General features: G+C 37.4%; 1 protein-coding gene across 3 annotated transcripts in view; it reads left to right on the forward strand.

Annotated features, from left to right (window-relative positions):
* Positions 1-15,815, forward strand: part of MYPN (myopalladin) — a 101,995-nt gene that overhangs the window by 50,641 nt on the left and 35,539 nt on the right. For 2 of the 3 annotated variants that reach the window (XM_081075099.1, XM_081075098.1), the window contains exons 5-8: positions 3,002-3,116; positions 4,738-4,809; positions 11,562-11,703; positions 13,473-13,496. In XM_081075099.1, the coding sequence (XP_080931225.1) occupies positions 3,002-3,116; positions 4,738-4,809; positions 11,562-11,703; positions 13,473-13,496 (353 nt within the window). The remainder of the gene's footprint in view (positions 1-3,001; positions 3,117-4,737; positions 4,810-11,561; positions 11,704-13,472; positions 13,497-15,815) is intronic. The other variant, XM_081075100.1, reaches the window with a different exon arrangement.

The following is a 15,815-nucleotide window of genomic DNA, read 5'->3' on the forward strand; positions in this document are numbered from 1 at the left end:
GACCTCAGAAAAAAAAAAGTTTGGGTAGGTGGAGAAAGCTCTACTTCCTTTGCTTATTTAAGTCCTGCCTAGCAGATTAATTTTATTATTCCATATTTAAAAAATGAGGTACCACCTATGAAATACTACTTTACTTATATCTACAGAGTAAAAAACAGCCCAGTGTTACAAAAAAATTCATGTTTTCTGACTAAATAACAGTACTCAAGAACAAGAACACAAAACCTGGTGGTCCTAAATTTTGTACACACACACACACACACACACACACACACACACACAGACATATATGAGTGATCTGGGCAAGTCATAATCTTTTTGCTCAACAATTGCACTAAGTATTGAACAAAATTATATCCATCTATTCATTACTTTCCACAACCATTAACTAAGCACCTACTCTACATCAGACATTTCACTAGATGCAGTGGGTACTAAGAAAAATCGGATGCTTCCTGCTTTCCCAAGATTCACAGTGTAGTAGAGGTAAATATACAGCAAATATAACAAAAGAAGTAAACCAAGCATATAGACAGTAAGAGTAATAAAATGTAACAGACTATGATATAATTATGTGTAGGGTGTAAAGGACTTGGAACAAAGAACTCTTTATTGGTTGGGGAGGGAAAGAGAGATAAGGAAAGGCATTGCAGAGTTGGTGACCTTGAGCTGAATCTTAAAAGAACAGTAGATGGACATCATCCAAGGGTGTTTCAGGCAGAGGAGCCTGTGGACAGAAATCATGGGAACTGGAAACAGACACACTAGCCATTCCTAGAGACTACCCAAAACAAGCGACAATATTTGGAAAACTGGTTAAAGAATTGTGAACCGTGTTTGTGTATTGTGTCCTCCCCTACAGAGGGTAATTACTCCTTAAGGACAGAAATCATGTTTTTTCTTCCCAAAATCCTTTGTGTATGTCTACTTTGGGATGATAATTTACTTTTAGCTTTTGTGCAGATATGAAAATTCATAACCAGAGTAAATTATTTCTCCCTTTAACTCTCTCCTTATCATTCTCATGACCTCTCTTCAGTTCCTCCTTCTTTCCTGCCTCTTTATGCCAGTCACCTCCTTACCAGAAAAAGCTCCAGGATTTTCCTTTCTTTTATACAACCAGTTAGTCTCTAAAAGATCATTCTGATCCTATCATTTTCCCTACTTAAAAAATTTATTATCTTTATTAAAATAAAAATCAAACACAAAATGAACAACAACATTTTTTAAAAATCTTGACACGACATACAAAGCCTTATTCAGTAGAGTATTGACCAGGCTTTCCTGGCCCCTCTTCCACTCCCCCACGTCAGGATCTCTACCCTCCTGCCATCTCACTCAAATGATGTATGGTTCATTTAACCCCTTTGTTCAAGCTGTTCACTTTGCTAGAAATGCCCTAGTTCCTTCTCTGCCTGGCAAAATCCTATTTATCCTTCAAAACCCAGTCAAGTTCTATAATAAACTACCCCCTCCATTGCACATTTGTCACTCCTTCCTCAAGGCTCTCATAACACGGGTTACAAGCCTAATGGGTATAAATTTTAATATACACACTTAAATAAGAAATATCTCATTTGTCTGTTTTCTTTAAATCTACTTATAGTAGTTAGGATTTAGCTTCAGTTTTGTGTAATACTCAAAATAACAATGACTTAAATAAGACAGATATTTCTCATATACATAAAAACATGAATTTAAATGGCAAAATTGCTCCACATTCCACTGTGTTCCAGTCTGCTTCTAGTTTTCTGCTTCATCTCATTGTAAGGTGTGGCCTGATTTCCTCAGTCTAAAACTGGAAGAAATAAAGGGCATGCCCTGCCCCACTTTTAAGGTCATCTCTCTTACATCACTATCCCTCATATCTCATGACTAGAAAGTCATGTGACCACACTGATCTTCAATGAAGGTTGGGAAACACAGTCTTTATTTGGAGTAGCCATACTTCAGGGCCACTGATAGCCTCTGTAATACTACATAATTCTGCTTCTGAGACCCCCCCGCCCCATCATGTCTGGTTGGAAAAAATTTCAATCAGTTATTATTAGGTGTCTTTTTTCCCCTTCCAAAGTTGTGCAGAGATTCCTGGGATATATAGATACACATAGTGTTTGATATTAAACACTGCTCTAAGCATTTTATATGAATTACCTTATTTAACCCTCACAAAAATCCTATGAGCGAAAAATTACCATTTCCCATTTTTGAGATAAGAAAGCTAAGGCAGACAGAGGTGACATCTAAACAAAAGGGAAGCCCATTCTGGCATCGGTCATCTATCTCCATAGATTGTGGGAGAGAAGCCCATGTCGCAGACCTCAAGATCCCTTTAAGTCCAGTGCTTTGTTGCTTCCTGACATGCTTGGGTACTGATACCTTTAGCAGTAGTGGGACCCATGTAACTAAAGGGGTTGCCATCCCTTCTGGACCATGGTTCTTCCTCTTGTCAGATTTTCTCTCTTCTCCACAACAAAACTAAAATAATTTCCCCTGTATAGCCTTTTCAAGAATATTTCCTGCCTCTCTTGCCCTTCAAACAATTTAATTTGTGTAAACTTGAATAACTCATTGACGCAGGCTATTTCTGCTTTCTGCCATGCCAAAATCCCAGAAGCAAAGATTTACAAAGCCTGGCCTCTTACTAGAAATGAGAGGGGTAGAGAAATACAGAAGGCAACAATAAAACGAGTCTCAAAAAAATATCTACTGCACAAGCTCTCTTATAGCACTTGTCTTTAATTTCAGTTGTGAATATGCTAAAGTCCTCGGCTCTGCTAAAAGCAACTAACTCAAGGACAGGAATGCAGTCTTATCATCTTCCTGCTTACATTTAACAAAGTGTGTGACAAAGAAGCTCTCAGTAAACATTTGTGGAATATTGTTGATTGAAGATTTTTATTACATGTAACTGTAAGCAGGGATAACATTACTAGCTTTGCTGAAAGAATTTTCACAATGATTAGTCTGTTTTATAATCTATATGTTAATCATTTCTCAGAATTCAGAAGTCAAATGAGGTGTCATCTCCTCCCACTACTTCTGCAGCCATTCCTTCAGCAGTACGTCAAGCTCAGCATGTGTTGGCCCAGCCTAGTGTGTCAACCATTCATCAGGTACAAGAGTCTAAGTGATGTAAATCAATAGATGATTGAATAAAGAAGATGTGGTACATATAGTATATAGTGGAGTATTACTCAGCAATAAAAAAGAATGAAATCTGACCATTTGTGACAACATGGATGGACTTAGATGGTATTAGGCTAAGTGAAATTAATCAGACAGAGAAACACAAATATCATAGTACCTCACTTTTATGTGGAATCTAAAGAACAAAATAAACAAACAAAACAGAAATAGACTCATAGATACAGAGAACAAACTGATGGTTGCCAGGTGAGAGAGGGGTTGGGGGGTAGGGTGAGAAAAGTGAAGGGATTAAGAAGTACAAATTGTAATTACAAAATAGTCAGGGATGTGAAATACAGCATAGGGAATATAGTCAATAATAATTGTCATAATTATGTACACGTATAGTGCCAGGTGGGTATTACACTAATTGGAGGGAATCACTTCATAAATTATAGAAATGTCTCATCACTATGCTGTACATCTGAAACTAATATAAAATAACCTTGAATGTCACTGTAATTAAAAAAGAATACCAAGAGTCTATGCGAAACACAAGTGCCATGGACTTGTGGCAGGCCCTGTGACCGGGGCCATCTTGGATGGCGTGATTGCGTTCATCTCTGCTGCACCTTCCTAACGATCTTACACAATACACTTCTGTGATCATGATAGTCACTTTGTACTTCAGTGGTTCCTGTTGCTTTGGGACCATATTCTCTAGCTTCATAAGCAAGCTTCATAGGAAAAGAAACTCCTTACAAGTTAGTCTCCGATGGTGCAGCTTTAGGAAGGGCACTGATTACATATACAATGAGATGCCAGCTCTCACACTGGCCCAGGACACTGTAGATAATGAAACTCCATTACATGGAGCTGCAAAGAATTCTGCTTTCTAAGATAGGGCAACCATGAAATTATTTTTTAGAAAACATTAAGGGCTCTCATCTTTCAAGTTGATGATCATGATGACATGAATACATGCTTATTGTAAAAACATTTAAAAAAATACAGAAGCACATTAAGTAAAAACTTTAGTCAGGGTTCTGCTCCTGTGCCCACACCTCAGGGGTACCGTCTTTTAATAGCAGATAGTGCCTGGTATTTTCTATGCATATATACGAATATATATGTGTGGCATATACTTTTAAAAATATAAAATCATACTAATTTAAACATTTCTAATGTGTGATTGATATATTTGTTGATCTAAAACCATTTTTTAAAATTTAAAGTTACTTATCTAACCCATTTAATAATGCAGAGGGATCACATTTTCGTTCTAATCCAGCAGTTTTCAAACTGTAATCTGTGGAGCCTCAGGAGTTCTATGAAACCTCTTTAGGGTGGTTAGGGCTAATTACATAGCTCTGTATGTGTGGGGATGGGGATGGGCAGCATATATTTACGGCCACCATGACCTGGAAAGAAATACAATCAATTTAGTATAAAATTTGAAGTCTGTGATTCATAGACTTAGAAAATGCAGTCTTTTGGTTTTAGATTAATTTCATACATCAAATTCTGTAGATTTGTTATATCTATCTATCATCTATTTATCTAATAATCCTAGTGACAATAAATCTATTGTTGGTTCTCTTCTAACAGTGTCAGAGCCCTACCAATTATTTGCAAGGATTGGATGGAAAACCTATCATTGCAGCTCCTGTGTTTACAAAGGTAATCAAAATATTACTTCTGTCTGTCATGGCTTTAAACTCAACACCATATCCAAAGTTGTAGGATCCAAGATTTTGGTCTCTTGTAAGTACAGTATAGTGTTCGGGGGGTTTTTTGGTAGTTGTTACCGTGTCACTTGAAGTACCAGATTTCTAATAACAGTTTGTGTAATGAGAGCTATGTCTTCCCCGCTCACCACATTGATGTCTACAGCCATTCTGTTGTTGTTAAACACAATACCCACACCTCGGGATCAGGTAATAGGTTTCTAGCCACTTGATACTCCAAAAGTTTCTCTGGACTTTCAAAAGAATTGGGTTGCACCAAAAAGAATGTCTTTTGTGCTCAAGGAGGTGGAGTTAAATGTTGTTAGGAGGCTTAACGTAAAGCTTCACTCTACGACAAAGAGTCCTATTTTTCTATTTCATGGTATCAACTATCGTTCATTAATTCTGAGTCTCATAGTCTTTGTATTTTGAACGGGAAAATTCACTTAAGCACTGTGAAAACAAGGAAGGGCCAGAGAGATTAAGCAGTTTATCCAACCTCATAGAACTAGTTAGTGGTAGAATCAAGACAAGAAACAAGTTGTCCTCATTCTCAGTCTATTGTTCTTTCCCTTATGTAACATAGACTTTATTCATAAGCTACCCAAGGCAAAAAATTAAAAGGTAAAAAAATTGAGTCACATTGGATTGTTTTTGGTATTATGAAGATCACACAGATGGAATCTATGCCTGGATTTGAAGTTTATTATTTGTATGAGGCCCAATTTAGGCCCAAAGAGATTATATCCTCTCAATAGTATGCTTTAATTTAGAGCAGTGGTTTTCAGTCAGGGTTAATTTTGCCTCCCAAGGGACATGTGGCAATGTCTGGAGACTTTTTGCACTGTCACAACTGGAAGGTTGTGTTGTTGGCGTCCAGAGATGCTACTAAACATCCTGTAATGCATAGAATGACAGCCTCCCACAACAAAGAATTATCCAGCCCAAACTGTCAGAATCCTGAGGCTGAGAAATCATGGTTTACAGCAAAATAGTAAACATGGTATTTTTTCCAATGAGCAGTGATCTTAACGAAATAGTTAAATCTACAACTTCCAGAGATAACATCAATTTTAGGGGAGTTCCACCATATCAGCTCATCCAAGATGGTTTTCCAAAGTCAATCAGAGTCTACAGTGAGACATATTTATCCACATCTACATCCATACCAGTTGGGTAAACAGTCTTACGTGAAACAAGATGCCTCACAATTTTTCAGGTTCATTTCTTATAACTTGCTTTTGGAATTTCAGCTTTGCATTTTCGAAGACTTTTAAGTAGGAAAACAACACACTGCGACTTGGCAAACACAAGACTGATAAAGAGTTGAGAGAGAGAGAGAGAGAGAGAGACAGAGAGAGAGAGAGAGAGAGAGAGAGAGAGAGAATGTGTGTGTGTGTTTGTGAGTGGTGTGAGATATAGCTGATACAGCTACTTGTAATTGCCTCTTATTTCACTGCTAAGTCACTCAGCCTTAAAACAGGGCTTAAGTGACCCAGAAATCAGGACACTTTAATTTGTCATGCCCATTTGTCACATCCTAGAGACAGTGCTGACTCTTCAAAGGCAAATAACCCACAGAATAACTTATACCTAGTCCCAACTGAAGTCTCCTCTCTTCTCTTCCTCACCACCATCCACTCAGCAATACACCGGAGAGGTGTCCTTTTCTCCCTCCACTCACTTTCAAATCTTCCTAGATTCTGTCTTCCCTGCATTTGGATTACCTGGTATATATCTCTAATATCAAGATAGAAGGCCATAAAGGTAATAGGTCCAAAGCCATTTTTATTATTCCAAAAAGTCCAACAGGACTTTAACGCGTATTCTTTACATTTAATTTTCATGGACTAGTTAGAGCAACAGGTTTAGCTGCTTTTATATGTTGACTCTGATTACCTCCTTCTAATTAGATGCTCTGATTGGCAGATAGATATATGCCTTTGATAAATAAAAATGAGGAAATGAATTAATCATTAGTATATGTTGTTTGTTAGCTAAATCTCCCAACGCATTTTATCCATGGTGGGAAAACGGTCCTTAGTACAGAGACCCGAACTCTGCTGAGGATTTCTCAGCCCTCAGGATGTGCGCTTTTGCCTCCATAAATGGGATCAGGATTGTTCAGATATAAGGCACTATGATAGGCTGTGGCTCAGATTCCAGAGGGCCTTAATCAGCAGCGGTGTGCTTGCGTTAATTTCCATCAGTGAGGGCAGGATTGAGGTCATAGTCACTGCCAGTGTCACTAGAAAATTTCTGAGTCATAGCCATGGGTGATGGTAATCACGTGGCATGAGCCACGATCACTGATCATTTGCATAAGTTTGTTCAGGTTATTCCTGCTCTGTTTGCTTCTTTAGGAACTTCTGGCCTTTCAACCCCCATGACTCACTTTCTGCACTGACCAACAAAGTGCTTATTTGCAAATATAGTCATGGCAAGAAGCCAATTTTTAAAAAGCAATGATTAGACAGCAGAGTTTTACTTAACTCCTTGTGCCTCCTTTGGCGATAGGGAAGTACTGGTATTATCTTCTTTTTTAAGGAAAGTTAAAATGAAAAGGAGCAGTGCCCAGAAAAACAGTGGTAGAGTCTGAGAGAAGACTGGGGTTCCACCTGTTAGGTTACTGCTCTGCTCATAGGTGCTACCTATGTTTTTAAATATTTTATGGAGATAGACTATCCTCCATCCTCTACACAGTATTAAAAACACTTTCACTTAGTTTATGGGCTTAGAAAAACAGCACTCACACTTCTTGATTGTGAAGGAAAATAGATCAAATTAGAATCATACTCCTATCTCTGCTCCCACTCCAACAGCAGCTGCTCTGGCGGGCTTTCAAGGCTGCAGCAGCCCCGGCTCCAGCTGCTTCAGCAGTAATTTGAAGACTGCAAGGGGGCAGGGGAAGTGAGAATTTGAAGAAGAGTTCTTCATTATATAATATCAGAGGCAGGAAACCTTGAAATAACTGGACCTGTGGCTGGACTCAGATTTCTCAAGATTACATGAGCCCCTCTCCCCAATCCGACAATTCTAGAGACTTTTCTGACTCAGCTATTGCACTGGGTACGTGCGACAATCAAGGAGGAAAAAGGTCTTCAACTAAACATTTCTTTATCTGTAAAAATTGCTCTGGGGATGGCCGGATGGCTCAGTTGGTTAGAGTGCGAGCTCTCCACAACAAGGTTGCCGATTCAGTTCCCACATGGGATGATGGGCTGCGCCTCCTGCAACTAAAGAATGAAAACAGTGACTGTACTTGGATCTGAGCTGCACCTTCCACAACTAGATTGAAGGACAACGGCTTGGAACTGATGGGCCCTGGAGAAACACACTGTTCCCCAATATCCCCCCCCCAAAAAAAAATTGCTCTGATCCAACTCCATCCTAAAGCATTATACACATTCACTTGCAGCACCTTCCAAAGTGCAAAAATATCCACTGGACTAAAAAAAGAAGGAAATGACAATAAATCTTGTAGCAGACATCTTTTTTTCTTTTTTTTTTAAGGAGGGTGCAGTTCACAGTGGCCCATGAGGGGATCAAACCCACAACCTTGGTGTTACCAGCACCATACTCTAACCAACTGAGCTAACCAGCCATCCCTGTAGCAGACATCTTTTAACCAATAAAAGGATACCCTTTCCCAAGGATGCCCCTGCATTGTATTTGTGGGTATAGATCTACTAAGCAGGAACTGTAACCTTTCAACTCAGCACTTAGCACAAAGCAAGCACATAGTAATATTTATTCTGTGTTGAATAACTTCCATTTCAGCTAAGAAGGAATTATTATTAGGTTGGTGCAAAAGTAATTGCAGTTCAAAAGTTTAAAAATAACTGCAAAAACCGCAATTACTTTTGCACCAACCTAACAGTTTTATAATTTTTGTGGCTTCAGGGTGCCCTTAGGAGGAATAGAGAAAAAAATCCAATGCCAAATGGCCATGGAAGACATGCTTCTCAAGGCTTGGTGCTGTCAAGTCACCCTACCAAGAATGTCTTCCCAAATGGTCAGTATGATGATGACACACAAGCCAGATTTGCACTTTGATACTGTTTACCTCAGGAAGTTATAGACATTTGGTTTTAGTGACTTTAGTCCAGATCCATAATTCCTAGTTAAGACTAACTTAATCTTTGCCAGCTGGGGGACGTTTCATTTGTCTTATTCATCTTCAGTGAAATCTAGATGATTATGATTAAGTTTGTACACAGTGTACACATTATGCCATTAGTAACAGCCTGATACCTACTACTGTGTTGAACATGACACCCTCTACACTATGTTTAAATAGTGTAACTGGTTTGGACCCTGATGTGCAGTGATGGGAGCCAGTTCCTTCTCGTAAGACTTTTGTAGAAAAGCACAGTTTTCAGCAATAACAATTATCGTTCCTCAAGCTATGACTTTTTCTAAGTGGCTTGTAAGATGACCCTTGGCACCTCCTTTACTGAGTCATGGTGATGCGTCACACTGGAATGAGCTTCCATCATATACCACTTAGCGGGTGCATTGCATACACTGTAGTATATACTCTCAGGTATCTTGGCTGAACTCTCATATAGACCACAGGTCTTGTCTGTCAATGTGAAGTGAATAATAACCATAGTGTTGGTCTCAATTATGAGCAACATATGCTCTCAAGGAGGTCCTTTTGCAAGCAGGGCTTTGGTGTAACCTCTGCAGATTGAGAATTGCTTCATATATCTGAACGGCAAGCCGTGCCAGAACATATAAACTGACCTCATTCTGCTTACATCCGTTTTTAAAATGTGCCACATTTTATTTATTCAATCCCTTCTGCCATACCTACCTTTTTGTTTGCTTCTTTTTCTAATTTATTTGACTAAAGAAGGAATAGAACTCCATTATGCACGTATACGAATTCCAGAGAGGGGCAGCCGGTTGGCTCAGTTGGTCAGAGCGCAGTACTCATAACACCAAGGTAACCGGTTGGATTCCCACATGGGCCAGGGAGCTTCGCCCTCCATAATTAGATTGAAAACAATGACTTGATTTGGAGCTGATGGGTCCTGGAAAAACACACTGTTACCCAATTAAAAAAAAAATTCCAGGGAGATATCTTACATGCTGTTAAAGTATTCAATAAGCCCCAAAGCTGCCATTTTAACACAGAATTTGCTCAGATGTCAGGGTGGAGGTCACATTCACCAGCTTGCCAGGAGCACCCGAGACTGACTGATGTTCCCTGCTTACTGACAGCATTCCACTCTTGTCACTAGAAGATGTTGTTTTGGGTAAACAAGGAATAAAAAGGGTTTTGATCAAATCGTTTCTTATTAATTCAGAAACCACTCTGTGCAAATCCCAACCTGAATTACTTCAGCAAATAAATTTGGAAACGCAAAAGGAAACAAAACACCAACGTTGAACTATAATGCCCCCTGGCTGTCACAATATTAACTCACACACCCCTCTGAGATAAAAGTCTCTTAGTACTATAGCTAAAGCTTTGTGGTTATACCCACCCCTGTATTCCTTAGACAAAAGCCATAAATATGTTAGAGCCATGTATAAAATATCAAATTGTTCAGACAAAAGCTGTAAATAACCACAAAATATTTACAGGAGAGAATTACAAAAGCAAAAAAACTACTGGCTATCCCCTTTTCTGAAGCAAGAGCCAATATTTGCTAAATGTAGATCCCAAAACTGTAATAGAAAGCCTTGCAGCATTTGGTACTAATAATAGAGCTTGTGGACGAAGTTAATCATAACCTTTCCGTGTTTATTATCTTTGGACCAAAATTAAAAACAAAAATATGTTCACACACATGCCAAAGAAACATTTCACAATCAAATGAAGCACCTAGGTACTAAACAAATGAATGTGTGACATTAAACTCACAAACCATGAGTGAAAGACTAGTTGTGAAAGTAAAATGTGAGTTCCATTTTCCCATAGAGTCTGTTATAGAACACACTGTTATTTTACAGTTCAAAGTGGTTTTTGTAAACCTTATTTTGTGCAAATATTGGAAAAACATTTAATGATACCTTAAAAAATTACAAGATATTTTACCAGGACATAAGACTCCATGTGTGACTATGTTTTTATAAACATTGTCATTGTTTATATCCCTCAACAGATCATTGAGACTATACTGGAAAGAACACGTAAGGAAAACAAAATAGCAAAACAAAAGTCAATTTTCAGGACAATAGAATGTAAACAAGGCAAAGCCAGGAAACAGTTACTTGGGCCACAGAGATTTTCCACCTCACTTACAGTGCCATTCTTGGGTAGAAAAATACATTACTCTTATGCTGAATACACCTAGCAGATACCCACTGCAGATTTTTTTTAATTGTTACTATTTCTGGAAACCAAACTCCACTTAGGCATTTAAGAACAGAAGTACTTTACCAAAAATTAGTATTTTTGGAACCCCTCAAATTGTTTTACCTGGTATTTAATAAACTTGTCTGGCACTGCAACAGAAAGGAAAAGGAAGAAGATAGTAAGGAAAAAGTTTCTTCTGGGCTCAGAATCACCTGATCCCTGATCTTTAAAAATAGACTCAACGTACATCCACAGAATTGAAACTGCTGGTGATGTAGAAGGTTTGGAGAAATTTCAAACATGGAGACAATGATATCTTTTTCTAAAATTTAGCACTGGAACTAGATTTCAAAAATGTGTATTTTTTGATTCTAACAATATTCTTTTCATTATAGATGTTACAAAATTTATCAGCCTCTGAGGGTCAGCTGGTTGTCTTTGAATGCAGAGTAAAAGGAGCTCCATCTCCTAAAGTTGAGTGGTATAGAGAAGGGACCTTGATAGAAGATTCTCCAGATTTTAGAATTTTACAGAAAAGTAAGTTGATGTTTTAAAATTATTTTTTCTGCTAATTAATTTTTATAAATGTATTGTATACATTTATCTTTCTAACTTTTTAACAACCAATTAAAATACAATTTTAAAAGAATAAAATAAAAATCACTTGTAATTTTAATCTGCCAAACTAAACCCCATTAATATTTCGATGTATATTCTCTGAAAATTTTTCCATGGATATGTATATTTTTAATAAAAATAAATCATATTTTCTCTTTTGTAAAATGATATTTTTACTCAACATTTCATGAACATCTTTCCATGTTGATAAATATAGGCTTTTCTTACTTTTAAAAATAAATCAATACAATCAATTTCATATTTATTTAATTTCCTACTGTTGAACATTTAGATTGTTCACAAATATTTACCATTACAAACTACACTTCAATTCACGTTAAGAGAGAAAATCTTTGTGAATATCTACAGAATAAATTCAAGTACTAGAATTGTTGCTGTTAATTCACATTTTTTAAGGCTTTTAATATATGCTGCCAAAATGCCATCCCAAAAGGTTGAACTAAATTTAGGATAATCACATAATTGATCATCCAATCTGGGATACTTTGGGGAGTGAAAGAATGTGCTATTAATAATTATAGAGATCCCAGAAATAAATCATGTCTGTCCCAGCTGAAATGGGATACATGTTATCCTAGCTATATTCTACTATAACCAGCAATATGGGGGAATGCCTTTTGTCTCATACCTTCACTAACAATGAGGACTAAACATTTTTTATTTTAATCTACACTAATTTTATAGGCCCAAAATAAGAACACTTGTTTTAATCTGCACTTTGCTAATTAGATGTGAGCTGGAACATTTTTTTTCATATTTATTGAGTTTTTGTAGTTCTTTATTTTTAAATTATCTGTTCCTATCCTTTGCTCGTTTTTAATATTAGATTTTTATTTTTTTATTGGAAGTATTATGTGTATATTCCAGTGGTTAATTCTTTTTTCCTTGTCATGCAGTGCTTTCACCTTGATCCATTTCAGTCATAAAATACATTGAAATTTATTGCTTTTTTTTGTTAATTTGTTTCTGCCTATCACAAAATAGTAGCATGTGGCTCAGTATATGAATCAAACTATATCAAGTTTAACAGCCGTAGCAGCAACGATGATATATTCTGAATACCATTTAAACTGAGAAAAAAAACACTTCAATAGTTTTATCAAGATAGAAGATTGTAACTAAGTTCAAACGTTAATTGAACTTCTGTATGCAGTACCATGTGAGCACTCTCAGGAATGCCAAAGAATTTTAAGATAAAGAACCTGCTCTGGAGAAAGACTCTTACTATTAGAATCCTTAGAGCAGGAGGTATAGTCTACATTTAATGAGGATGTGAGATCACAAAGCCAAGCATGATCACTCAGTCTTCACAAACTTTTTTCCAGGTAAGGCTCAAAGGGTACCAATAAAAGCCAGTTGTTCCTGAATCCCAGGTAATGCAGTAACTTTTCCTCACCCAAGGCTTATGTGTCTCAAGTGGAACCCAGGTGTGTCTCAAGATACTGCAACATCATTTAGTTAGCTGCTCTCTTGCTGTCCTCCTGTGACAACCATTCTGTCCCCATCAAGGTCATTGGTGCTTAGGTCATTTTACTTAACATTTACTGATTAACCTTATCAAATCACTCATGAGTATGTAAGAGACTATGAAATTCTATAGGCAGCTTCTAATGAAAATATAGCCTCTCAGTAAAATAAATGCTCAGACTATTTTTTTTTTCCTTTAGAACCTCGATCCATGGCAGAGCCAGGTAAAGATCATTTTACCTTTATTAGTATGTGATCAGTGACTTGATATACATAATAAATCATGTTGAAATTACACTAGTTTCAAGAAAAAAGTGAAAAAGTGTTAGGAAGAAGTTCCAAACTGACTCTGGCTATTACTGTAGGAGAAGGGAAGGAAGAAACCATGTGCCAATCTGGAATACATATTCAAAACCTAATATGAATGCAGTTAGTTGTTGGTATTGAGGAATGTTTCTTAGGAATGTTTTTCCTCTTTCCTTGGCCCCTACTCATGACCTCCCAAAACTAGGCAGAGCAATTTCCATGATGTTAGATCCATTCCAGTTCCACAGCTTATGTGTCTCAGGTTTATGCATCAGATTCTGAAACTTGCAGAATCAATTAAAATGTCTGTGATGGTATCAGATTTGGTTGGGAGGATACTAAGGTGACATGGAAGTAAACAAGTGAAGCTGTCATCTCTAGAAAACACAAGTCACTCACAAACCACAGCATAAACACCTGAATGTTCTCTCTGTGGTCACCCTGAAATATCAGATTGTATTTGTACCCAGGAGTATGAATGATGGTTTGGAATTTCATCATTATAACTCTCTTCTAAAAACAGATCGGAAAGGCGTTTCAGAAATCGACACTGCACATCCATGTTGCACAGCCCTATTCTAGGTCCTTAGGGATACGCAGTAGAGATCAGAGTGGTCTTATTCTTGCATTGCTTGTAGTAGAGAAGTACTTTTTCCCTCTGAAAAATACTTCAGGCTTTTGCAAGTTTCACCTAGAGTCGGTGTTTTCACTAGACAGTCTCATACACAAAATAATTTTGGAGTCACTCAAAAGGGAAGTCCTTGCCCAAAACAAGCCACCCTGCTTTTCTCAGCTCCATGATCTAAAATCTCACAGCCAGAGAGTTCATCCTTCCACCTTGGAAGGGTATAATGCATGTACCCTTTGGAGACAGAATATTTTATCTTATCAGGCAGGTACAGTGTAGTGTGAATGAATTTATCATTTAATTTTTTGAGAGCAGGTTGCTTAAAGAGGAGAGAACGAATGTGAAGGGGAACAGAGAAGGAAGCCTAAGCCAAGGGCTCAGAAAAAAAGGACAGAGCAGCATCCAAACTAAAGTTTGCTCTCCACCGTTTAGGATTCCTTGGGGAGCAAGTGAAGAAGACTTAACTAACAGTGGCTTAAGCAATAAGAAAATATATTTTCTCACATAGCAAGATACCCTAAGAAATGGCAATCTTGAGACTGGTTAATTTCGCATCTCAGAGATCAAGACTTTGTTCTGTTTTTCATTCTGTCATCTTCAGAGTATCCTCTTAGGCTGGTTCTACTCATATATCCGAAACGGTTGCCACAGTTATAGATACTACATGCAGATGACAATATCGAGAGACAAAAATAGAGAATAACACTTTTTTTCCCCCTTTAAGAGCAAGGAAAACTTTCTCAGAAACTCCCCAGGAGACTTTCCCTAATATCTCATTGATTGGAATTGTGTTACATGCCACAACTTAGCAAGAATAGAGTTAGCACAAGTGACCGATCATGATTTACCACCTGAGGCGGGGAGAGGCGAGCTTGGCTTGAAGCACATGACCACTCCAAGGAGGGTGGACAAAGCAGGATTCTATTAATAAGGGAGAAGGAGGATGTAGTTATTAAGCAGGTACTCAACACTGTCAGCTGTGACCTCCTATCCAGTTTCCCTAGAGATTGTCCAGCTAATTCAATTCAGTTACCATAAAACACTGAGATGCCAACTTTCTCCTAATACAACTATGCTTTTATTAATTTTGTTTTTAATGTCAGGCCTACTAAGTGGTAACTGGAGGTTTATGCTTCTGTCTCAGACATCTCTTCATTAGCTGCCAAGGACTATCTAACGATAATAATTTTCAGCTAAAAGCATATGGTTCTATCTGGGAATCACTTCTGTAGTTATTCAAAGGGGGGTCATGGAGTTATCCATAAGAATCCCCATAGTATTACAAAGGAAAGAATGCATTTCATTCATCTTTCACCCAGAATTTCAAGTTACTCTGTCAGCTAACTACTATTGTCTAAGCAAAATATTTATTATCCAGTTTAAAAATTGTGGACTGCCTTTAAAATTATCTCATTGCAGAAGTTCCCCACAGAAATAGTGAGAGACCTGGTTAAAAAATGTTTTTATTAATCCTTTTATTTCACACAAACCTCCTTTTGCTTTAACTCCTAATGTGTTTATGTGATTTTTAAGTTTATTGTTTCTCAGTTCTATTTTTATCATCTGGACTGATGACATAAAAATAGAGGGTAATCTGAGAATCCACAAT

The sequence above is a fragment of the Rhinolophus hipposideros genome (genome assembly GCF_964194185.1).
Source record: "Rhinolophus hipposideros genome assembly, chromosome: 15".
In the NCBI taxonomy this organism is placed as follows: domain Eukaryota; kingdom Metazoa; phylum Chordata; class Mammalia; order Chiroptera; family Rhinolophidae; genus Rhinolophus; species Rhinolophus hipposideros.